This window comes from Nansenia antarctica (assembly GCF_963989245.1).
Source record: "Nansenia antarctica genome assembly, chromosome: 5".
In the NCBI taxonomy this organism is placed as follows: Eukaryota; Metazoa; Chordata; class Actinopteri; order Argentiniformes; family Microstomatidae; genus Nansenia; species Nansenia antarctica.
In genome coordinates, this window is record NC_137690.1 from 65,778,091 (window position 1) to 65,804,330 (window position 26,240).

The 26,240-nt window shown below is 44.3% G+C and overlaps 3 protein-coding genes across 3 annotated transcripts; 2 read left to right on the forward strand and 1 right to left on the reverse strand.

Moving 5' to 3' along the window:
- Positions 1 to 265: 265 nt before the first annotated feature.
- On the forward strand, positions 266 to 1,451 carry tceanc (transcription elongation factor A N-terminal and central domain containing; the record flags this gene model as incomplete). The annotated part of the gene is made up of 1 exon (XM_080531842.1): positions 266 to 1,451. The coding sequence occupies one exon, from the start codon at positions 266 to 268 to the stop codon at positions 1,415 to 1,417; it is 1,152 nt and encodes a 383-aa protein (XP_080387968.1). The 3' UTR covers positions 1,418 to 1,451.
- Positions 1,452 to 3,306: 1,855 nt separating this feature from the next.
- Positions 3,307 to 7,781, forward strand: LOC308158917 (ras-related protein Rab-9A-like). The gene is made up of 3 exons (XM_080532633.1): positions 3,307 to 3,401; positions 5,109 to 5,142; positions 5,546 to 7,781. Exon 3 carries the CDS (start codon positions 5,613 to 5,615, stop codon positions 6,216 to 6,218), a length of 606 nt encoding a protein of 201 aa, XP_080388759.1. The 5' UTR covers positions 3,307 to 3,401; positions 5,109 to 5,142; positions 5,546 to 5,612; the 3' UTR covers positions 6,219 to 7,781.
- A 3,199-nt stretch (positions 7,782 to 10,980) lies between these two features.
- On the reverse strand, positions 10,981 to 25,914 carry LOC308158513 (neuronal membrane glycoprotein M6-b-like; the record flags this gene model as incomplete). The annotated part of the gene is made up of 7 exons (XM_080532153.1): positions 10,981 to 11,130; positions 13,599 to 13,664; positions 13,974 to 14,047; positions 14,517 to 14,685; positions 15,259 to 15,418; positions 15,616 to 15,802; positions 25,842 to 25,914. 7 exons carry the CDS (start codon positions 25,912 to 25,914, stop codon positions 10,981 to 10,983), a joined length of 879 nt encoding a protein of 292 aa, XP_080388279.1.
- Positions 25,915 to 26,240: the final 326 nt, after the last annotated feature.

Genomic DNA, 26,240 nt, shown 5'->3' on the forward strand with positions numbered 1-26,240 from the left:
TTTTTATGAACTTTATGTTGATTGGCCCTTAACCATTTCAACACCTTGACAAATATGGGGCAGGTTCTATGATGGCATAATATGTGGTGTAATGGTGTTTCCTTGAGGGAAATGAAAGACATTGAGGTTAGCAAACAAAGGTAGCCTACTAGCCTACTGAATGGCTATTATCTGTTGTTGTTATTATGTTTATTGATAACATATGCTCTTGCTTTTCTGACATTTAATACAAATTGTTGTATTTTTTCACTCCAGCCTCTTGAACATGGATTCAAAACAAATCACTTGTCATGCCATCCAGATTGAAAAATGCAACAAGGACAGAAATTATGGAAATGTCATGCCTCTCCTGATCATCCTTGATCATGCCTGTGTGTCTCTGGAGCAGCTGCAAGGGACAGACATTGTCAGGGTCCTCTACAGAGTCCTCAAAACCTGCTCCGACCCTTCGGTGAAGAAAACAGTCAAGTGTTTGCTGTCAAAATGGAAAACAATGTACAATCACCCTCATGACATGTCAGAAGATAAAATCAATGAAAAACCCATTGTTGTTGAAAAGACTAAGGAGACATTGGCTGACAAAGCTTGTCTGGGGGACAGGGGTGATCTCTGCGCTAGTGATACGAGTAAAGCATTACTAGAGCAAGGTGAGGTCCGTGAACAGGGGGTGACCTATACTGGGTCCAGACATGACGGAATACTTATGAATAGAAATGAGTGTGTGAGAGCTACAGGAGATGGGCTGTCATCTTTACAGGAAGGTGGACCTTCTTCCTCATGCTCAACGTTGCACTCCCTCGCCGGGGGTTCAAGAACTCGTGCTACCACTGCTGAGTCTACCCCTCTGTTCCGCAATCAGTCCTCAGCCCCGAGGTCCAAATGTGTCCAACTGCTCCTTAGTGCCCTCGATCCGGAAGGCTCAGAACAGGAGGGTTCAGAACCGAAGGGGAAGCCTACAGAGCTGGCCTGTGACATTGAGCGGCACATCCACGCTCTCCACAATGTGAGCCAGGCCAAATACAAGGCCTGTGTGAGGAGCAAGGTGGCCAACTTAAGGAACCCCAAGAGCTGCCACCTCCGGCTGGGTCTTCTGAGCGGTCGCCTGGGGGCGGAGGCTTTCGCCCAGATGTCAGTTCAGGAAATGGCGAGCGAGGAACTCCGACGTCTAAGGAAGGAATACTCATCCCAGGGTGTGTGTGAGCGGCAGCTTCCCCTAGGGGTGGAGGGGACGCCCACACGGAAGCTGCGCTGCAGGAAATGCGAGGGTGCTGACTGTAAGGTGACCCAGGTCTCTCGGGGGACGCTGTTCCTGCCAGCGTGGGTGCGCCGTGGCAACCCTGATGAGGACGCCATGACCTTTGTGACCTGTAGTGGATGTGGGGAGCAGTGGTACCACAGTGGCTGGGACTGCCTCTGAAGCTCTCATCACACCATCCCATCTATCTTATAGAACCTGGAAAATGCCTTTGGAAAAGGATTTCGACACACCAGTAATGCTAAATACGTCATGTTTTAGTGACATGTTTTTATGATTATTACATCATGGTTATGTACTGTATATCGTTATTAAAATGACTGTTCTGCCAAATCTATTTTTACCATTTGCCCTCTCTCTCTCTCTCTCTCTCTCTTTTTCATTCATTATCTTTATGGCATCGGTAGACCACTGTGGCTTTGGGGTTCATGTGAGAACAGAGCAGCTCTTATGACATTAATGTGAAGCAGAGTAGTTGTGTACTATCAACACAGTCACTGATCAAAGAGCTAGCCATGAGTAAACCCATGTAGACCTTCCTGTGGACATGTGATCCCGTGAGCAGCACAGTGGGCATGTGACTCCTGTAATCCGCCCGAGACCCGGCCCCTGAAGGGGGCTGATCTCCCGTGGTCTTTCACTCTGCACAGCTAGGGCTAATGACATCATTGTGATGACAGTGAAGCGTTTCCCGAAAGATCCTAGTAGTAACTAGGTAAATAAGAACAAGTTGGCTTTATAACCTGTAGGTCTGCTCTTTGTGGATACAGTGTGGGAATACTTGGGTGGATATGATGTTCTGTCTTTATTCAACATGTACAAATATGCCTGGTTACCCTTGAACCATTGTAGTGTAAATCTCAAAAGAGGGGAAGCATATACTCTACTGGTCAGACTGCCATGACCATTTTAAAATGCAATGTAGGCCTAGATCATATTCTTTAGCCCACAGAAGATGACCCCTGTCTATAATGTGTTCTTTGTCAGTGTGTCTGTTATTTGTCTTTGTACATGTATGGCCTAGAAGCATCTTGTGTGTTTTGTGCAATCTGTGAGAAGTACAGACAGTCTGAGTCATGATAGATACTACTGTGTTTTATCAGGAGTTGCCTACAGGAGTGGCAATCCCAAAGTCCAGTTCCTTATCTCCCTGATACTCTTTGCTTTGTTTACATTCAGCTTTTTTACTTTCGTAATCACTGTCTGTGTGATAATAGTTTCTCTCCCCCACATTCACACACACACCACAGGCAGGCAGGCAGGCACACACACACACACACACACACACAGGCATGAGGTGGTACGTTCAAATGTAGATGTACATTGCACAGACATAAAGTGCACACTGATATCAGTTTGTCTGCATAGACCCCCACTGATAACAATGTACCAAGTGGAATGTCCTCCTCCTCCTGCTTTCCATTAGAAACACATTCTCCTGTCCTACACTAACACAATGCTGACACACACACACACACACACACACACACACACACAAAGTTGGAGGTGTACACGATTCGACATACTTCTACTACATTACTTTTCCCCCAAACCAGAATAGTAGGACATGGGCATATTATGCCTACAGGGAGTCTGTATCGTATGTTGCCGTGACGTCATTATAATATTGGATTTGGTACAGAGATGCAGGGATCCTGAATCCCTTTCTGTGTGTCTGGTCGGGTGAATATTGTTTCCAAAGGTACATTCATGTGCATGTATTTTGAATTGAGAAAAGTCAAAATGACAGTAATATCTTTTTGGCGATCAAGAAGAAGGCGCAAGACAACCGTAGGAAGGAGGAAAAGAAAGAAGTGGAAAAGAAAGAATGAAAGAATGAATGTGGAAAAGAAAGAATGAATGTGGAAAAGAATAAATAAATATAGAAATGTATTTCGTTATACTGTGTGTATTCATTCATTTATTTGTTCATACATTCATTTATGTGTCTATATTATTGTTAATTTTGACAGACTTGGTCCTCCATAGGAGGCGTGGCCACGTGGGTCATATGAGCGTCGGTGATCAGACGGTCCTGCCCAGGGTGGCCACGCGCGCCGTGTCACCGGGGGAACCGTGGACGTGAGGAGGAGGAGGAGGATGTGGATATGGCATCGCTGCAGAGGAAGAAGTAGCTCTTTAAACGGTAAGGCATTGACAGGCATGCTAAGCGCTTATAGTTGTATTTTTTGAAGAATGGCTTAGTGTTGATCTGTCGTTATTTAAACAGCTTTGGGGAAACATGCTGATTTTAGGTTTAGACTGGAATTGATTGGGTTCGTTGGTAGGCAGAAAGAGAGCTAAGCAGTAGCATACTAGCCCAGCTAATCAACCCGTTGACAGCTGATGTTTGCACGTATTCGATTAAATACCGTGCTCGATCGGTTCAGTATCCCGTGTTGCAAAGCTCTGAGCTGTGTTATTCATTTGCATGCGTTTTTATTAATTAAGTCGTGCTTAAACACCTGCTATCTGTCTGTCTCCATAATGTTGGACAGTGGCGTGACAGACAGTTCGTGACATCAGTGGCGTGACATCACGTCATATATATATAGGTGCACTTACAGGTGTGTCAGTACAGCCATTAAAGCTCTTGTGCAACAAGGTTTGTTCCAGCAAGCTTGACTAGTTTTCCTTCAACAGCCAAGCCTATCCCCTGGTTTTTATTTAAATGGTCAGTAGGTTACAAGACTAGTGTTTGCCAAATGCCTTCTTTTCAGTTCCACAGTTCTGTACTGTATCATGAATAGATGCATACTCACTGACAGTGTTCATATTCTACTTCTGAGACATGTTTCAGCTAACTTCGAGCACTTCCCCTTTAAATCTTGTGACTGGTGAGACCGAGGAGTCAGTGATATGGGCACATGACTGTGTGTGTGTGTGTGTGTGTGTGTGTGTGTGTGTGTGTGTGTGTGTGTGTGTGTGTGTGTGTGTGTGTGTGTGGCCATTGATGCAATACAGCAATTATTTGTTTTACCCATTTAAGAGGTATGCACTACACTACACAGAGCAGTCCTATTCTGTTGTTGTTTAGCCTAGGCTATATCCTGCTTATTCTATTTTTGATTTTGTCTTTCTACTGCAATGCCAATGTCTATTTGAACCTGTACCCAATAATTTTACTCCTTGTATCTGTAATAATAAAAGCAATTCAGATTCTGATAGATGATGGCTGAAGCAAACAATGGCAACGTCTCTGAAAAGAGTTTTCGATCAACCAATTTGACTAACAAGCTGTGTGGCTGTTAACTCTGACCTAGGCATAATTGAATGGTGAGCCTACTGCATATATTCAGCTGGGATATGTAATGCAGAAATGCAGGGCAGGAGATGTAGGCTGTAGCAGTGGTACAGTGTAGAATTCAGGGGCAGTCTTGTCACAATGTTCTGAGACGTGGATTAATCAAGTTCTGGTGAGTGTGTACTACTTTGACAGACAGAGAGATGCTGAAGATAATACTATCTGAACCACTGATTAAATGAATACTGTGAGCATGCATTGTGAGGAGATGAGATTGGATTGCATCACTTTACCCTCCCTATCTTTCTCACTTACAACGGCCCACTGCATAGGGTTAACTTTCTACTACTCAACCGAAAGGATGGTCTGGCATGTTGGTTGCATCATCATCTTTAGATTTCACTCTTAAGTGTGTTAGTGTGTTATAGGATTAATAGCCTACAACTTGGTTGGGCCTAGCTTAATCCTCTGTTGTATACGGTTGGAATTTTAATACCCATCAGATAACATTCATCAGCAATTACAGAGCAGTTTGAAAGGAACGTAGCAGAATTCTTTGATATGAAGCAGGCCTAACATTTATTTTTATTTCATCTTGCTTTCTTACAGGCGCTGAACTATGGTTTTCCCCTGAGAAATAACGGTAAGAAATAATTGTAATTGTGGATCATATCCTAGCAGTGATGAAGTTGAAACAATGCTATTGTAGATACACCTAAGGCTACTGCAGCCACTTCATGTGTGTAGGCCTATTGCCTTGTGAAACAGTAAGCATAAATAATTGAACAAAGATGTATTGTATACTTAACGCTAATGGCAAAAAGAGCTTCTGAAAGCCGTGGGTGATGTGATGCAGATAAACATGTTATGTCAGTGTACTATGTAGGGAATAAGCTACAGCACCTATATTATACCTGAACGCAGCTGAGGACTGCATTGAAATGTGTTTTGCAGGTACCCCAAGATCTTTAATGTATTCTGATACTGAAACTTTCAAAGAGGCATTTTAGCAATCATTTAATCAAATTCAACCCGTCAATCTCAAGTTTCAGTGCTTCCTAGACCATCAACCCCCGCACAGTACCCCCAGCATCCTCCAGCCCTGCCCCAGCCATGACGTCCAAGTCCTCCCTGCTGAAGGTCATCCTCCTGGGGGACGGCGGCGTGGGCAAGTCCTCGCTCATGAACCGCTACGTCACCAACAAGTTTGACACGCACCTCTTCCACACCATCGGCGTGGAGTTCCTCAACAAGGAGCTGCAGGTGGACGGACGCACGGTCACCCTTCAGATCTGGGACACGGCGGGCCAGGAGCGCTTCCGCAGCCTGCGGACCCCCTTCTACCGCGGCTCCGACTGCTGCCTGCTCACCTTCAGCGTGGACGACGGCCAGAGCTTCCACAACCTGGCCAACTGGAAGAAGGAGTTCGCCTACTACGCCGACGTCAAGGACCCCGAGGCCTTCCCCTTTGTGGTGCTAGGCAACAAGCTGGACGTGCCCGAGCGCCAGGTGTCTGGCGAGGATGCCCGCCAGTGGTGTAAGGAGAACGGCGGCCACCCGTACTTTGAGACTAGCGCCAAGGAATCCACTAACGTGGCGGCGGCCTTCGAGGAAGCCGTGCGGCGCGTGTTGGCGTCGGAGGATCGGTCGGAGCACCTCATTCCCACGGACACGGTCGACCTGCACAGGAAGCCACGCTCTGGCTCCTCATGCTGCTGAGAAGGGAGGGTGGGATTCTGGTGATGATGGACTCTTATTAAACAGACAGGTTAGGTAATTGTTAAAACTGCTGCCACGCAACTCTCTAGCCATTGGGTTTGATGATTCTACTGTCGGCTGCGACTTTGACTCCACTGATGCAAACGACCGCCTACTCTCAGTTCCTCTTTTCATGTGTGATTAATGCGCCCGTTCTGCTCCTTCGTACACCCCTGGGTTTTCACCCATAACCCTCATACTCAGCTTTGTGCTCACACACATTCCCATTGTCCAACTCATGAGACCACTATTGCACTGTATGTCTCCAACTCGCAAACTATTACGTAAGCAAGCACATTATGTGCGTTTTCCCCACACACACATAAACAAACACACACACACACACACACACACACACTACTCAGCATCGCATCAAACAGGCTCCACTTACAGAACATAAGGAATCTTGTACATGATCAGTTTGAGCACACTCAGAGCTGCTGGCTTGAATTCCTTTTTGCTGGAGAGTATTTTTCCGTGACTACTATGATGGAGATTGTCTTACTTCTGCATTCTTCCTTCCAAGAGATGCAGATCAAAATATACAGTAATCATACTAGGAAATGACTTAATGTTGTCTATTTCTTTTTTTAAATTAATAACAATCACGTTCTATCCAATGGGCTAAATGTGCCAAACATGATATAATATTGTTGATATTTAAAGTAAACCTTTTTGTAGTAATTTTAGTGTTGTTAGTGCATTGATTGACAAGTAGCCTATAGTAAGTGGGGTGGGCCGGGAATGGGATGAAACTGATGGTTCTCTCTATCGCACAGTTGGGAGAAGAATGCCGGTCTTGCCTGGAGACCTTTTGATATTTCTTGTCCAAACGATGTCTCTAATTCTCACTTGATCGGCTGATTATAACGATTTTGAGCCAGCCATGTAGCCCAGATTATGACAGTGTCAATTTGAGGCTAAACATTGCTTGTATCATAGACCTACATTGAATGGATTCATACTCAGTCTCTAACTCTATACCCATCTGCATAGTCATGGCTGAATTCATAACTGTAAGAGCTTTAACAAATATAATCCAATTTCAAGATCAACTGTTGAAAGCCTTTTTAGCTGTGCTAAACTGGCAGTTCATTAGCCTTTTAATTGTAATGGGGCATGCAGATCAGATTGACTCTAAATGGGTCTTTCAACTCTGATAACCTTTTTTCTTTTTTCAGTCACTCACTATGCAAACCAGTGCACAAAGATGCCTCTCAGGACTGTACTACGTTGACTATTATGTTATGTTAACTACTATGTTATGTTCAGAGAGTTTAATGAGATTAATGAGTTTTGAATGTGCTAATGCCTGAGACTCTGGACCAACTGTTTAGTGGATGAATCAAATCCAGCTCATTCCAGGGTTTATTTGCAAAACCTATTAGATTTGCTGATATCTGTAATGTAAGCCCCAGGCGTCTTGTGTGACAAATGTTTCTTTTCAAATTACTACCAGTAATTTCTACTGTGTTTTGCATTAAAACATGAACAACCATGAAACACTATAACTGTCTTGTGTGTGTTGAAATAAAGTTGATAATTGAACTCTCTGTTGAGTCCAGTTTACTCAAGTTTGGCAGTCTCAATCCCTGGAGTCTTTGGCTCAGATTTGTAATGACACTCCTAAAATTAGCTCAAATCCAAGAATGTCTTCAACAAGTCACTCAATGAGTTGAATTGAGTCCATCTGAGTGCAATGATACATACATGTCATATACGCATGTAGGGTATGTGATCATGTGATTTCGGAATTAATATCTTAGTTTTTATAGGCTCTCTGAAATGCATAGGAATCAATTACACACTTTAGATTAGGCTGTCACTACCAACTCAGCAAAATGTCATAATTTTCTCTTGATCCTGGGAAACTCCCTGTCGGTGACAAGCATAGCCATAACATAATGCAGCTACCACTATTCTTCATACAAGGGATGGTATGGAAACAGCAATCTATTTCTGTAAACATTCTATTAAATCTATTTTAACGTCAGGTTGTAAGTTAATAATATGTGGAACAATTCCAGGGCTGATGGCACTAATGGCTAGGGAATAATTCTGATTATTATTATTATTATTATTCAATATTTGAACATTATTTAACATGAGACCACCAGGGGGCATCAACATATCACAAACCTCAACAGAAACAAGACCACCTACCATGTTCTTTCTCACTGGTATGGTGAGCACTATTCTAGTCATCCTTCCAAGCCTACATTTTACCCAGGAACTGGTTTACACACCATGAACAATAACACATCTACCATAGGATCTAAACTCATTTCAACTAAACAGAGGTTCCAGTAAAGCTGTAGTATAGAGTGGCTGTTAATTTTGCAGAGACATTAGGTTGTTCATTCAGTATAGTTATGGTTGAGAAAGATAATGGCTGCTGTGAAACAATCACATGTGTCTCAATTTTTCAAAGGGCAAGTGTAATTGCAAGAAAAATACTTTTCACGAGAATTTTCACGATAATAAAAAATATCGGTTTTACTAGAGAAGGTTACAAAAATCATCACTATACAGGAGTCATATAACTATTCAAAACTTTCAAAAGAAAAAACTATAATGAAACAACTACAGGGACTACAATGCCATCAAAGTACAATGGATTTCTTTAAAAAAGAGTGTGTGGGGGGGCAAACACTGCCTACCATAATTGTCAGTACAATTGACTACACATCACCTGAAAAACTGCAAAGACACAGTCATGTCTCCTTCATGCAATAACGAGGAAACGACAACACACCCTGACACGCACCTTCTTATAGGAAATTGAACGTGAGTTTGCCTACATCACCCGGCGGCAAAGCACGTATATCAAACATAACACACATGGCAATATAGTCCTTTTTTCAGTATTTAGACATTTGCACACGTGGACAATACTGACATGCTTTTCATGAAAGTTAAAGTAATCATCGTTTCACTGTTTTGAGGAAGTTAACTAACCTGTGATAATCTATAGAGTATAGGTCATAACAATTAAATGATATCTGATAACAAAATCAATATATGAAAATTCCTGACTCGTTATTATCATAATTGTAAACATCCAAACAGTCCCTGTGGCTCACAGAACAGGCCTGAAAATGTGACTCAGTTAGAATCAACCATAGAGCTTGAAAGTCAACCATTTGGTTTGCCATATAGTAAAATAATCACAAACAATTTCCCAAAAAAATCAATGTCAAGTAACTCATTATCTTATCACAGGGAAAGATTCAGCTGGCTGCTTAAAACTGATAAAACATTTAAAACAATTTCTTTATACAACATTTTTTTCACATTTTGAAATGTTTACAATACCAGCACCTCAACTCCTCATGATGACTATACTGTATTTGCTTCCCTCACAATATACAATTTAAAGATGTTACATTACAATTATATCAAATGTAGAACTAGTAATTGATGCTAAACACATATTCCAACGGGAACATTCACATCTTTGTGATTAAGGGGAAAACAGCATGGTAAAACATTGACCGTGTCCTCCACGACAAGGAGGTACAATTTACATCTTTTGGGGCAGTCCATATATTTACAGGTGAATTAATCCCTTAATCCCTTTTATGTTTGTTTTGGGAATATGAGAGAACCAATTAAGGTCCAGTGGACTTCATTACAGGCTACCGTACCGTATGTCAATTCCAAAACAGTGCAATGGATGGAGAGTCGTCCACTGTTTAGAGTGGTAGCACATCTGCACATTAGGCTTAAACTGATGTCTTATCTTGAAATGTCTCTGGTCCTAAATTAATGTAGTATTTTATTTATGTTTCATACCTGAGGTATAGGTCATTTACATGGCAGAACTAAATCACCTGACCTAGATCTATGTGTCTGTCTTGTGTGTATTGGAGCAGCCTGAAAGCGAGATGATTTCCATGACATGGAGAGTGCAGTGTTGTTCACCTCCGAGTCCAGTCATGACTCTGAATCTTTTAGAAGATGTAAAGATTTTGAAGATTTAGTGTCGCATTGGGGCAACAGTCAGTGAATGTGATTTCCTCAAGTGGAATGAAGAATTAATGAAAAGTAATCGCTGTCAATAAATACATCATTAGAATAATATAATAACTGGCTATTTTTTTTTTTTAAAGGAGGCTTAAGTGTTTTCTATGAGAGGCACCCTAAGGTGCTTATACTGTATATGTATTTCTTTTGTTTTGTCTTAAATAGTGCAACGTATCAAGCATTACCATTAAAAAACCAACACATGTAAAAGAGGGTGGAGATAACCAAAGGAGAAAATACCAGAGAAAAGATCATAGTAAACCTGGCATACTTATATAGTATTAAAAAAAAAAAAAAAACATTCATACACATTCGCACAATATATTCATATATATATATAAAACACCAAAAAAAGAGGAAGTTTCTGTCTGGCTTCCCCAGGAGTTAGTGCAGACAGTGACCATGTCGTTAGGCTGTTAGGAGCTGTGTTAGTGCTGTGCTGGCTCAGACCAGTTGGCCATTACAAACTGAGACACATTCACTCCGGTCCAAACAGGAGAAGACGTTTGCAAACAGAAGAGGTATGGTACTACCTGAGCTCGTCCCAACAAGAACTCTCATCTACGTTCTCCATTTGTAAACGTTCCCCCCCTGTTTGGACACAGTGAACGAGACCCAGGTGTTGATTTACTAAAAGTGGGGGTTGGGGAGTGGGGGGTTGTTAGGTGTAAGGGGGGAGTGGGGCTTTGGCCGGTTCTTATGAGTAGGAGGAGTTGAGACCCTCCTTGGAGCGTGCTTCCACATCCAGCTCCCCGTCGTCCTTGGTCTTGATGTCCTGGTACGCGTGTGTGTTGCAGGCGCCCTTCAGGTAGGCCCAGTTGGCTGACAAGATCATGAGATAGTGGATCTGTGGAGGGAAGGAGGGAGGAGAGAGGGAGGGGAGGGAGGGAGGGAGGGAGGAGAGAGGGAGGGAGGGAGGGAGGGAGGGAGGGAGGGAGGAGAGAGGAGGGGAGGGGGGGAGTGAAAGAGCAGAGGGTGTTGGCCAATAAGTGGGTTAGTTAGTTAGCCAAAGCAAGCTAAATGAGTAAAGTTAAATATTATGTTGGTGGCATTCTACAATGACAAAAAAACACATTATGGGCTCTATTTTCAGCTGGTGCAAAACGGAGGCAAGTTAGCGGTAACAGGTGAAAATACCACTGAGCTATAGCCCTGTATAGCCCTGTCTCGTCTGCAGTCTTGTGGGAGGAGAAGCAGAAAATACTGTAGGACAATAAGTAGGTCAAGTGATATCACATGCACACACCCCCTAAGCACCACCACCGGTGCCACGACAATGGCCGTGTTTGTGCTAAGACCTGTTTTTAACGCTGTTTAGATAGAGCCCATTATCTTCGCTCTGTTGTCATAATTAGTAGTAAATAGGTTTGTCTCATCACTACATGAATTGTGGCAGTATAGTAATACAACTTTGCTACGATGGCTTGTTAGTATTAGAAAATGACAGAAAACGAATGTCGGTGGATCTACAGTACATGTAGTCCCACAGTCACAGAGAACAAAAATATGTCTAAGCACATTCTAATAAGGAGAAGACAATAGTCTTAGTTTTCCTTCACATTTTATGTTTAATTTACAGTCTTTAGAAATTTGAACAACTACTGGATATCACTAAAAGCGACTAAACCAGAAAAGACAAACTTTATCATAAACTAAACTTTTCACCAACTGCACAGGTACAAAGTCAGGGTACAAAATGCAATGAAAAAACTTTTCTCGTCAAAAACAATTACACTACACATCAAGTAACTACACATTAAACAGAAATATACATTTCCTCTTACACTGGCCACTTCATAAACGTGTCCTATGCCTGTCTGCATGCCGTAATTAATACTAAAGCTACAGTAGATCTACCTGGTCTACTTCTGGTCAACCTCACCATAGCCTTGACTGGTGCTCCTTCATAGTACTGTATTACAGTAAGCTCATTGGGGAGAATATTTGGTCAAAGGTCTTCAACTGTGATTTTAACTTTAACCACACTACCCTAAGAAACAACACTGACTGATATAAGAGCCAATACTTGGCTACGGCACGTACAGTACATTTAAAAAGAAATGTTATTCTGGCTTGCTTATGATGCGCTCACTAACTAGCCTCTCAAGTAGGTTATGTACAGTACAGTAGATCTATGTGTTGTGCCATGTACTGTAAATTTGACTAGCAACGTCAAAAAAGGAATTGAAAACCATCACTTTGAGCTGACAATATGGGGAGCTAGGAATAACTAAATAGCTTATGAGTTAATCTTACAGACCAAACCCAACTCCTGAATGTATCTATTCCCAGGTGCTTTATTTATGCCCTAACTTCTCCCAAACTGGTGCCACCTACTCAAATAGAAATACTTCACCACTTGTGAATTTTCTCTGTACTTTTCTCTGGTTCAATGAACTCTCTTGCATACCCCCTCTCTGTTTCTCTGTTCATCTGTCTCTTGTCATCTGGCTGATTTCTACCTGCTCCTTTGCTTTCTCTCTTTCTATCTCTCTCTCTCTCTTTCTCTGTTTCTCTCTGTCTCTCTCTGTCTCTCTCTGTCTCTCTCTGTCTCTTTATTTCTCTCATCCTACAAAGCTGATGCAGTGGTTGTCATGGCTCTTAAACTTGAGAACAGCATAGTTATACGTGGTGGCCATCATGTAGATCAGCTGTGGAGGAGGAAGAGATCAGAAGTAAGACACGACTCCAACCACCACCAGACTGCCTTTAGGGAGGTCAGAGAGTTGCTGTTGGTGGTATCTTGCTGTATCATACCGTTCTGGGCAGCAGCACTTTACAACATTAGCTAGCATTCATTAGCTGCAACCTTTGGCCTTATTTCGCCCAGTGCCATCCGGTAAAGGACAGTAAACCAAGGTCTTATGACCCCATTAAACTGACTCTACTAAACAGGTCTTCACCCGGCACACTGACTGGATGAAGAAACGCAATCATCAGTAGAATGTGGCCCTGTCGCTCTACTCGTTGAGACGTAATGTGTACAGCTCTCAATTCTGTGGCACAGACTATGGTGGTTGGGAAGGGGGGGGGGGCAGCTTTTGAGGCCTCTCAAAACAAGAGCGTTACGTTAGCCGTTAGCCTCCGGGCTCCAGCACGGTCCATCATCTCAGGCATCTCAGTGTATAGCCACAGGCTGTAGGGCAGTTTCAAGTCCCCCGCCACCACCCCCCCAACCACCCCCCCCCCCCTCCTCCACTACGAGGACATCAAACGTGATGGAGGGGTTTCCATGGCAACAGATATGCGTGCCATGGCAACATGCAAATTCAATGACAACACATGAGCATTGGGATGTAGGTGTCGAGAGCTTACCAACGCAATAACGGTGGCACCGGCCCCAGCACACGCAACAATGTACAGGTGGTAGGACAGGTAGAACTGCAAAAGATGAAGAGATCCCCCCCCCCCAGTTAGTTTTGAGAATAATTTGGGGTTTTTGTTATCTGAAAGTGAAATGTTTTGTTTGTTGTTTGTCGTTCTACTCTTCTACTGTGCTAATCACATTCATCATGACGTTTTCCAAAATGCTGACACCTTCAAGTGGATATAATGAATATAATATGTTCAAAAAAAATCGATGCATTGTCATTTTAACAAATTAGAGCTCTCAATAATGTGACAAACACAGAGGATAACATGACGTGCGCGTTCAGGGTCTAGAGGAGAGGAAGAGGTTGCCATGTTCACCTCGCTAGTGTTACAGATGTCTCCTAGTGTGGATCCGCAAGCTTTGCCAGGCATTGCATTCCATGGAATAATACCTATAGGGAAATGAACAAGAGATTTGTGTTAGCACCCTTGACAGAATGGTAATATTGGTAATATAACAAAGATAATTGGGGTAGTGGTGGTCTAGTGGATAGTGAGTTGGACTTGTGATCGGAAGGTTGTGAGTTCAAATCCCGCCTGAAACCACACCACTACTAGTGTGCCCTTGAGTAAGGCACTTTGCCCTCAGTTACTCCAGGGGGAATGTCCCTGTAATTCGTAATTGTAAATCGCTTTGGATTAAAAGCGTCTGCTAAATGGCAAAATTATTATTAATTATTATAATGATATTGTAATAGCCTAGTTCTAGTAATAGGCTACCAAAAGGACATATAGGTATGTGGCACCTACATCTCTTCTGCTCTAAGTGGAATTACTGTCCAATGGATATGGGTCATACTCATGATGTTATGATTACAGGTAGACTTTGTAATCATAGTGGTGTGAGAAAATGGTTCTCACCGTACTGCCTCACATCCACACAGATGTCGTCTGGGGAGGTGATGTTGGCATCGGGGGACCGCATGGCGGCACAGGTAGTCCACATGTTGTAGAACAGAAAGACAGGTATCGCAGAGAAGCCAAATATCCCCAGGAAGGCCAGGCCCAGGATGTAGGTCAGGACCACAAACTGAGAAGGAGAGGCAATGGAATGAGTGGCGTTATCATCATCATCATCATCACCATCATCATCACCATCGTCATCATCAAGTCGAAAACACATGTATGATACTACTCTCCTACAACGTTAACATCACTGTGACTACCGAAACCTTTGTCAGCATGATCATCCGGCCATCAAACCTCATCCCTGTGAGCATACTCTGCATCACGATCATCATCCACATTGTCCCACAATGGCACATTGACATGTAGGATGAAAAGGACTGGCTTAAGTTTACTAAAATATTAGTCAAAATATGACTCTGGAGGAAACACCCCCCCCTCCAGCTAGGCCTTCCAGGGCTGATGTTACTGGACATCTGCAGCAATTAGAGTAATCAGGCTAGAGAGGACAAAGTGTGCCAGAGCTACCCTCAAGGGCTCTCCCCTGCTTTGTGTGAGCTACATGCACACATGTGCATTTGTGTGTGTGTGTGTGTGTGTGCATGTGTGCGTGCGTACATGTCAGTGGGTTCACGTGTCTGCATGCACACATGTGAGTTTGTGTGTGTGTGTGTGTGTGTGTGTGTGTGTGTCTCACCAAGGCTGTGATGCAGCGGCCGCACACTGTGGTCTTGAACTCGCTCTGCAGCTCCTTCTTGACAGCGCTGGTGGTGTAGAAGCCCTCAGCCAATAGGATGATCGCATACACAAAGAAGAAGGAGGCGATGCCGTAGATGATGTACTGCATGACCTGGACCCTGCACAGACAAACGGACTGTCAGTCAAACGTACACACACACACACACACACACACAGACATATGTATTGAATCATCTGATTCTTGGTGGTAGACATGCTCTCTCTCTCTCTCTCTCTCTCTCTCTCTCTCTCTCTCTCTCTCTCTCTCTCTCTCTCGCTCACACACACACACACACACACACACACACACACTTACACAACAGTGAGAGTGGCGTGGTCGCTGGTGACCCGTGAGAAGTGGTTCTCCAGCATGGTCAAAGTGCCGGTCAGGGCCACATGACCACACCCGCAGAACAGAGCCACGCCTGAGAAACACAGGATGGTGGCCACCAGCGAAGCGTAGGGCACCCCGCCCAGACACTTGATGCAGCACTCAAAGCAGCCTGTAGAGGGAGACAGAGAGACACCACACATTCCTTAGCAGGACAAAAAACCTCACAGGCAGATGATTTTAGTTGAATTCATCTAGCTACATGTTAGCCTGCTACTTCTGTTTGATTCTTTCTTGAAGAAGAGCCACCCACGGTGGGCTACACATTATAAATAAGTGAATTCATGAATCCTATTTGGTCAGATTCGCTCGTTGTATCTGAGTGGGATATTCACTCTGTTGTGAAACAATCAAGATTAGCATTCTGCTAAACTGAGCCAAATAGAAATATAGAGTCACATTCACTCCACACTCCGTTTGTCTTAGAAGGTTCACCTTCGTCCTAGCATCTTTCCCAGTTAATATGCACACTCTGCGCAAGCACCCCAGGAGTGTTAAATATGCCATGTTTGCCATTGTACAAGCTCAAGTCTTCCTCTCTACTCCATGGAAAATTCTTCCTCTCCTTTTTTTTCTTCAAAGAGAAACATTCACGTCCTTTTCACTCGAATGCATGAATAATGCATGATCTAATTCTAAATAAATGATTGCTAAATAGATGATTGTCAGAGGTTTCGGAGGCACAGAGGAACTGGAGTGGAACTGCTGCTGGCTCAGATGTTGGAGTCTGAGGAGTCACATGGAACGGTCAAATCTTTTTTTGGGATCCTTCGGTCAGTATAGAGTGCAAACAAAAATATTAAGAATATTGGTCTAACACAGACATATACTGTAAGATACCTTATGAATACTGTAGGGTACCGGTATATGGGGAAATGATTAGTGAGGCGAAAGACAAAGAAAGAAAGAGGGGACTTTTATTATGTCTCATGACATTTCCTTTGTTTTTGTCTTTCTGTAGCAGCAACAGCTCCTCGAGCAAAACTATACAGAGTAATGATGAATCATATCCCGATTTGATGTCTTTTGTTTCCAGACCATTCCATCTGATGTTGCATTGACAGTGCACCGTGACAACTGCACAGAGGAACAGTAGAGGCTGTTTGTGGAAGGCGGTCCAGGGGATTGGCCACGCTACAGCTGGTTCTTTAGTGGAGACAGCGCTTGTCAGAGGATAAAAAGGAACGAACCAGAAAAAACACATTACATTGAGTACAAGTGTTGAGGCTTATATAACTCGTGTTAAAAATAGCTCCCTTGCAAAAAAGGGGAAGTTACTCTGGGAAAATTGCATTCGCTTGCGTGTGCCACATTGGTGTTTCCATGACAACCCTTTCTTATTGGCATATCTCATACTTCATAATTAGAGTCATACTCATTCCTTCAGGAGAGTAATGGCTCTTTCTTTTACAGGTAATCCTCCCCAAAAAAATGTGGAGGTAAAGTAATCCTGACAACTCTGTTTCCTAGATTGGTTTCAGACTTGGCTGTTAATGACACCCCCATGGAATAGCATTCCATGATACACGGCAAGAATTGCCCTATTAAAGTTGCCCCCCACTGACTATAGGAGAATTCACTTGGCTATGGACTTAAACCCTGTGACAACGTATGTCAACTGGGACCAACGTCAAAGGATCAAACGTTTCTGACAGGCATCGGAGAACACTGATTTAGCCGATACTTCATTTTAGCTTATAACGGAAAACATAAAGGGTTACATCTGCTAGACAGCTGCAGGTAAGTGAGAGGTTGAGGGTATTTTCACATTATAGTCCTCTTTATAATAACCAACCTCAATCTAAGGGAACCAAAAGGTGAAAGAAGTAGTACAATAACTCCAGGCTTTTTGTGTTCACATGCCCTTCTGAATGAGGACTCAGTTCTCTTGCTGCTGGTATTTTTACACCTGGCCCCTTTCATAAATGTTTTGTGAACTCTAAATGTTCATCAAATATTCATGCATATATAAATGCTACAAATGAACTCATCTCTAAAGCGAAGTGAATGGAGACCATCTTAGGAGGTGGTCTGCTGTGCTGTTCAATGTGACATTACCCAAGCTGCAAAGCAGTTAATCCGCATGACTTCCAATCGTGGTGCTGTGAAAACAAAGTAGACTGACACCTTATCACTGCTGAAATGGACCAGCAAGAGGACAAAATTCAGTCCTCATTCAAACCCAAGGGCAGGTATGAATACAAATTGTGAATATATTTGTTCATCTCTTGGTTCACTTAAAGAGGGCCGAGTTCAGTTACTTTAAAGAGGACTGTACATAACAAAAATATCCCCAAAATGTGGGCAAAGAATTGTCTGAAAGGGACCAAGTATGAAAAGAGACTCAGGGAGGGGGCGTTGCATAATAGCATGAACACCGTTGCATAATACATCTATATCCTATTAATGTTAATGAAGTAACAAGGCAGGGCGAGATGTACGCGTGTGTCTGTCTGTGTGTGTGGGGGGTGGGGGGTGGTGGTCTTAATGACAGCTCAAATGGGCAGGTCGATATGTGACAAACAGGTTTAGTTGGGCCCCCCTCGGAACTCGTGCCCCCCAGTCAAATAAAACAGTCCTCTTCCTGTTTTCAACTATGGAGTTCCGGGCTGCCTGTGGTTATGCCTGCCTGCGGACCGTTTATCACCACAGTTAAAGTGCCCTAATGGGAAACAGACAGACAGGAGCGGCCAGTCCTCTACCGACCGCAACGGAAATCGATGGGGCTATTCATTAGAGTAGAATTTAGGTGGCACAGCGAGGTCGAGCCATTGCTCTTAATATGCCTCTCTTTCTCTGGGGTGAAATATGACCACAGGGCCGCTACTGAGTTATCGGCTCACTAGAGAGGCCACAGACACACTAGGCCCCGTGTCGACTTCTCCGGTTTCATTGATTCCTATGTTGTTTTTGTTGCTGGTTGTCTGACATGAATACAACTTCAAAAACATTTTTTGCACCGGAGCCTATGAGGTTCAGTTTGAGAATTCTGGATGCCAAAAGCTGATTCACATCAGAGGCTCTAAAGCCTCTCTCAACAACCCTCTCAGTACAGTGGTTCGGCTGTCAAGAAGTTCAGCCCACTGCTTTGTGATGCCAGTGAGAGGGAGGAGAGGGAGAGAGAAGAGATAGAGAGAGAAAGAGATGAAGACAGAGAGGGAGGAAGCGAGAGAAAGATGATGAGAGACAGAGAAGAAGCGAGGGGGAGAGAGACTTAGAGAGAGAGAGAGAGAGAGAGAGAGAGAGAGAGAGAGAGAGAGAGAGAGTGTAAGCAAAAAGCATTTTTTGGCCCCAGGGCTGGTGAATAGCAGTTGCCATGGCAGCGTGTTACCCACGACCCAGTTGAGCGGCCCTTTAACTGACTGCGTTACAGCGGCTCCACACTTCCCACATGTACTGTATCTCGTAGACGAATATGAACTCAACTCGTCCTCGGGGTTCAGGGCAGACGGGTAGGGATGGAGACAGGACTCCGAACGTATCCTGAGCACAGTCCGAACAATGTCTAAAGGCACCCTGACTGGACTATGGACTTTAACCCGGGAACCATAGAACACGGTTCCAAGAGCGGTCTAACCATCGTCCACCAGACTGAACCCGGTCTGAACTATTTTAGAATAAGGGCTGTGTGGCAGCAACAATTCTTCTTCTGTTGATGCCAGATAACTGGGTTTTGGTTCCCGTTTGGACATCTCCAAACGGGAATTTGGGTCATCTCCCTGCCAAAGGAAAAGCCACTTGTCTTGAACACTGTACGTTCAGGAGAAAGAGCCTTGAAATGGGTCACACACATCTCGTCTTCACATTCGGTGTGTTTTACAGTGCAGTGCACTTCCATGATAAGCTTCCATGGGGATTTCCTGCTCAGAATTATGAGTCACATTATGAGATATTATGCAACATTATGACAAATTAAGTGATTGTAATAAAGCAAGTGTACAACACTTTCATCAACTCTACTTCATGGGGTAGATTTAGCTCCTGAATAAAAGTGTCAATATCGCCTAGTGAATATTTAAACGGCCAGCCTGTTCTATGCCTGGAGCTCTTCCCATTTAGGAGCTCCTCATTCATTATAGGGCAATTTCCTCCTTGTGCACTATGGTAACATTCCCAGCAGCAGAGCTGTGGATCACCAGAGAGAGAGACACATCTCCCAGCAAAGAAAAAAAAAAGATGGCTTCCTTCTTCACTGAGGCGTAGATGAAAGAGGAGCCCCATCTGTTAAACAAACGAACAACAGTCCTAAACCACACACAAACACACACACACACACACGCACATGCACACACACACACACACACACACACACACACACACACACACACACACACACACACACCACACGTGTCATGATTTGAGATGCCTGATGTTTGAAAGAATTATTAGCAATATTTTTCGGCAATTTCTAAAACTGTACTTTTCTACAGGGGACAATATAGTGGGGATGTGTTCATTCTACACCTCAGAGATACAGACAGCCAAAGAATGATATTTGCAGTTAAATCAAATTACTTTTTTAAAAACTAGGCGGTGGCAGTGTTTAACAACAACGTGACAGTATTCCTGCACGGGTCAGGACATCAAAGGAAGGTAAGAGGATCATTGGTGAACCTTCATAAATTGTTTTCTGTCAGAAACCTCTTTCCTACTGACTGACCCTAATCTCGCCTACAGTACGTGTACAGTACGGGTCCTTGACCTGTTATGAAGCGTTATGAAGGACAGGGCCGCAAGGTCAGCATCTGCCCGCACACCTAATTGAGTGTAACGAAGTGCATGAAACATCACTCCCCTGTGTGATCATCAATACTTTATCCCAGTGATCCCTGGCTCTGTGCACTCACACTCTTTAGCTGCCTGTCCGCCCCCATCAGTTACTGGCATGATGGGAAATCTGGGCTAAACTCAACCAGCTGTGCAGGGGACTCAAACTCCCGGGCACACACGCACACACGCACACACACACACACACACACACATACACACAGGCACACGCACACACGCACGCGCACACGCGCACACACACACACATACACACAGACACGCACACACGCGCACACACACACTCACCACACACACAGACACGCACACACGCACGCGCACACACACACACACACATGCACGCACGCGCACACACACACTCACCACACACACTCATCACACACACAACGCCACATATACAGTACACGTGCACGCACACACCTTCACACCAATACATACACAGTTAGTTATGCAGACACACAAAGCCATATACTTTATATGCAAAGTACGGTACAAACAGTCAGCCGCACACACTGGACAGCAAAAGGCACACAAATCAAAGTAAGCAAACACACACACACACACCTTCACACATTGGACTGCTCAGGCATGGTGTGCAGCTGTGTCACGTTTGACCAAAATGCAAAATGAAGCCCCCTGGCCAAGGGTCTGGTGGTGCAATGTACTGTAAGTTTCTGTCTTTAGGGTTATGTAACAAACGTGGCTGATCTGATGTCCCTTTCTCTGAATTGTCACTGCAATGCTCCCACCGTGTTCCCAGCGATGTGATTATGGAGATTTACTTGGTGAAACTGAGTTTTCAAGTGTCCTCAGGCTGGGCTGAGTGGAGGGGGGGGTTTTCAGAAAAGGCTCACTGATAATGCCGGCTGCTGTGGCCCAAAGTGACATCAAGTGAAGTTCTTATAGATACGAAAGAAACAAGGCAGGACTACGTTACAAGTTATTCTGTAAGGGAAGCAGAGAACAGGCGGTACAGAGTACACGTCGGTTACTCTTTAATTCAACTGTAGGTCATAAACCTGACATAAGAAATGTCACAATAAGACACCAATGCGAATGTCACTGGATGCCAATGAACATTCCATGCTTTGGAAACAGTTATGGAATACATTGTCATGTATTACAATGTTATGACAGTGTTATGACATACTTCGGAGTTGAAATAAAGTCCTATGGTACATGGTCATATATCCAAATATGGGTCTTCCTCCAAAGAAATGACCAACTCATAAACCCCCCAGAGTACATGTAGACCTTCAGCTCCTTTCGGCGTGTGATTCAGCAGCTGTGTTACGGCTCATAAGGCTGTCCACTCTTTATGATTGTGAATGTATTGATGTCACCGTTAATGATGATGAGAGTTAATCGGGCACAGTGAGGTTTATGGGGAAGGGAGTGGAGAGAGCAGATTGGGCGTCAGTGGGCGATGGAGGAGGGCCAGATTATTAGCAGGAGGTTGGCATCGTCTAAGAACAAAGCACGCTGCGGCCCAACCTGCCACTCTGTGCTATTCCTACCCACATACATACATACTGTAGTGGACATGAACACACACACACACACACACACACACGCAGCTTAAACACACCTCATATCACACACAGACAGATAGAAAGGACAGGCTGCGGGAAAATTTCGCTCACACTGTGAACAACGTGCTAACATGCAGCAGACAGAGACGCCCGGATGCATTGAAGACACGCCCGTATTTAGGATGATAAGCGTAATGCATAAGCATGACTACACCAACACCAACACCAACACACAACCTCACTCATATAGTACACAAAAATAAAGACACACACACACACACACACACACAGGTGGAGGTTTCACATACAGGTGGAGCATGTTCAGGGCAAACCACTTCAAATAAGAAGCACAGGAGCCACTCCCTGTGTGTGTGGGATGGCCTTCACATGCTCTCACAACCGAACACACCTTTAGAGGGGGGAGGTGTGTGTGTGTGTGTGTGTGTGTGTGTGCGTGCATGTGCAGGTGTGCAGGTGTGCGCGTGCCCATGTGTGTGTGTGTGTGTGTGTGTGTGCGTGTGTGTCTGTGTGTGTGTGTGTGTGTGTGTGTGTGTGTGCGTGTGTCAGAGACATCATGTCTATCAAATGGTCCCCTGGGGAGCGGTCTGTATAAACAGGGCCATGGCCAGGGCTCAGCTGGACTACTCCAGACCCTTCTGTGAGGCTGACACTGTAAGGACTTTGCCCCCCCCCGCCCCCACACACACACACACCTCCCTGCACATGCACCCATGGCATCACCCTGGCTCTGATGTGTTGCCGTGGAAATGAGTGGAACGCAACTCTAGCTATCCTCTATCAGTGGCCTTGCCGTTGCCGCCATTCCCGCCATGACTCGCAAATACCACGAAGAAATCAAAGTGATAACGTGAGGAAATCATCAGCGAAGAGAACTCATCAGTATCATCCTATAACAGAAAGAATCTCGATGTTTCACTGCACACACGGCGGTTCAAATTGTCATCCAGCATCCATTTACTGAATCTGAATACATTAAATGAGCATCTTTATACAAAGATGCACGACGGGGGAATGAAAAAAAGAAGCGTTCTGCATAGTTGAGAGCTTGAACGTGATAGTAAGTGAATACACTGCCACTCATGTATTAAACAAAACCATCAGCGCACCACTTTTGGACCCCCATCCTATCACCATGGTGATGATGTAATCCCTCACGGTTCTGATCTGAAGATGTATATAACAGAGGATGGCAACCCAGCGGAGAGTTACGTAAGAGCACACATACTACCCCCCCTCCCCCCTCCCCTTTGCTTTTCTGTGTCTGAACCAGGGAAAGGAGGTGTGCAGGCAGTTCTTCAGGAACAGAGAACAGAAAAAAAGGGAGATGGAAAAGGAGAGAGGGGGGGAGGTAGAGAGAGAGAGAGAGAGGGAGATGGAGGTTGACAGGGAAATCTAATGGCGGTAGAGTAGGAAAGGAAAGAGAGGACGAGGAGGGGAAGAGACAGGCCAACGGAGAGAAAGAAATGAGAGCAAAGAGCGAAGGAAAGAGTGAGACAGAGAGAGAGAGAGAGAGAGAGAGAGAGAGAGAGAATGAGGGAGAGAGAGAGCCCATTCCTCTGCCCTCTTGTTCTCCCATCACGCAGGGATAACTACCACACTGACAGCGCATGGCCTTCTGTCCAAGCTAGTGAACCATGGGTTCAGAGACCAGCACTGCACAGCTACAAGGGAAAAAAAGATAGGACCTGGACAAAATTGTGAACAGCAATGACTTTGATCACAGACAGGGATTCTAATGCAGCTACAAAACTAGTGAATTAGTCTATCTCTGTCTCTGTGTCTCTATCTCTGTGTGCGTGTGTCTCACTCTCTCTCTCCCTCTCTCTCCCTCTCTCTCTCTCTCTCTGTGAAAAGCATGTATCCCTTCCCAACTGGGATAAAATACCCGGAAAAGCATCATTGGGTAGAGAGTAGTGAAGAAGCAATGGAATACCAGTGTCTCCTGCTAAATGTCAGGGACGTAGCCTAAGCAACACAGCGGCTGAATTCAATCCCAACCTCAACATCCCTCGCTCCCTCTCCCATTTAATATCAAGATGGAACTTCATCTAGCCTCCATGAAGGTTTTCAATAGGGTGGCGTGGAATTGCACGTTTTCCGCTCAAAACACATTACAACCAAGAAGGTATACCCAGTGGGTGAGGCTGAGCTTAGCTGTAGCCTATCATAACAGGATACGGCAGATGTCAGGTTCCCCGTTTTGATAAGATTACTTATGTATTATGATACCGTAATGGATGTGTGAGTTCCGGTTCCAGTGGAGGTTCCTGAGGCTAGAGCAGGCACACACACAAATGCAAGCTTCTTACATGACATGGCAGCTTTAATTCTCTGCCCTCGCTATAAATCTCTTACCTTTTAGAAATGCCAAGGCTTACGGTGACACTACAACTGTAGAACGAACACACACAAGTTATAATTGCGTAGTCCCTTGGCTCACTGACTGTAGATCCCATCCATAACACTTAGCCTACCAAGGGATACATTAATTGATAATACGATGATGTAGGCCTAACACTAAGGGCTACAGTATATGGGTCATTCATCACAATTACTTTGATATATGAAGAAGAAATGATGGCTAAGGTGAGGACAGATTCAGCCAAATGTAACCACATTTGAGGTGGAGGTGGGGGGGGGGGGGGGGGGGTGCAACATCATCTGCTACAAAGCACCTCCAAGCACTGTTGTGTGCATTCACCTCCTGACCTGAACCACAAGACAATAAAACAACTGTTGTCAAACCAGCTGCTATAGCTATAGCATCAGGACCATGGGATAATATTCCAAACCATGTATTGAGGGAAAGGTAATTGATTGATGGAGCTTGTGATCTGATTAGCCGAGGGGGTCGACTAGGGTGTTCTTTTTACACCCCCGTATCAGAACAAATGACATTCCCATGCATGGGGGGCGTTGGGTCGTCCCCACCACAGATGGACAAAGGCAACAACAGCACGCACAGCAAGTCACACATTTACTGTCTGATCTCGTATCGGTTGATAACCAAATAATTATCGACATTTTTATTTAAAAATATGTGAGAACCATCACACAATGTGTGTCAAGTGTTTCGAGACCCCCAGTTTAAATCCGTTGTTCTCAGGGGGGTGGCTTTATCAAAATCACAGTCGTCAACATGCAAGGCGCCCTGCTTGCAATCTATTCGAATAATACACGCACACAAAACCTGCTCTTCCATTGGACTCTCCTTATCCTTTTCCTCCAAACAAAAATATGTAACAATGACATCGATGGCAATGCGTCTGTATAAATAAACCGATTTGTTCTGCAATGATATCCAATGTTGTCAGTGGTCCATGCACTTGACCGTTACACAAACCCGCTATAAGGCACAGAAAGCACACCACAGAGCGAGAGCTTTACGCTTTTCACTGATTAAATGGGGTCGTTTATAATGTCCACGTTATTGGAAACACAGAGTAATGATGATTCGACATCGCTGCAGCAAAGCAAAGCAAATTGTAATTAACTATCTATGCTCCGTAAAACACAACGTGCGCATTTCCCTGCCCTCTGTGCCTTATTATATAGGCTACCCACCCCGTTATCTCTCCCTTTGTCGCGCGTAAAATGTCGCGCGTAAAAAATGACGTCCGGTGCATTTAACACATTTTATTATTATTTGGAATAATTATTATTATCAAACAGATGCTCGAACCCGCGCACAGGGACGAAAACAGCGCTTTTGTGTCGCGTAAAGCGAAGCCATCGCAAGATGGTTAAACCGCTCAGGACACATGCAGCACGAAGGAAAAACCGTTATATCACAACACGAGCTATTACCTGTACCTTTGCTGCTTTCTTGGCTCTCGTCTTGGGTCTCTTCGGCGGTAGTTTCCATGGCTGGCTTTGTCCCATCCATTTTGAATATTTTCCTTTGAGTACTTTTTTATCCCTGGCTTCTGGATTCAGATTTTGCTCTCTCTCTCTCTCTCGCTCGCTCTCTCTCTTTCTCTCTCTCTCTCTCTCTCTCTCCTTCTCTCTCTCTCTCCCTCTATCTATCTCTCTCTCTCTCTCTCTCTCTATCTCTCTCTCTCCCTCTATCTCTCTCTATCTCTCTCTCTCTCTCTGTCTCTCTCTCTCTCTCTCTCTCTCTCTCTCTCTGTCTCTCTCTCTCCCTCTCTCCCTCTCTCTCTCTCTATCTCTCTCTCTCACTCTCCCTCTCTCTCTCTCTCCCTCTCTCTCTCA

What these genes read in the sequence shown, in the direction of transcription:
- LOC308158917 (XM_080532633.1), top strand. Translation starts at nt 5,613, where the DNA reads ATGACGTCCAAGTCCTCCCTGCTGAAGGTCATCCTCCTGGGGGACGGC.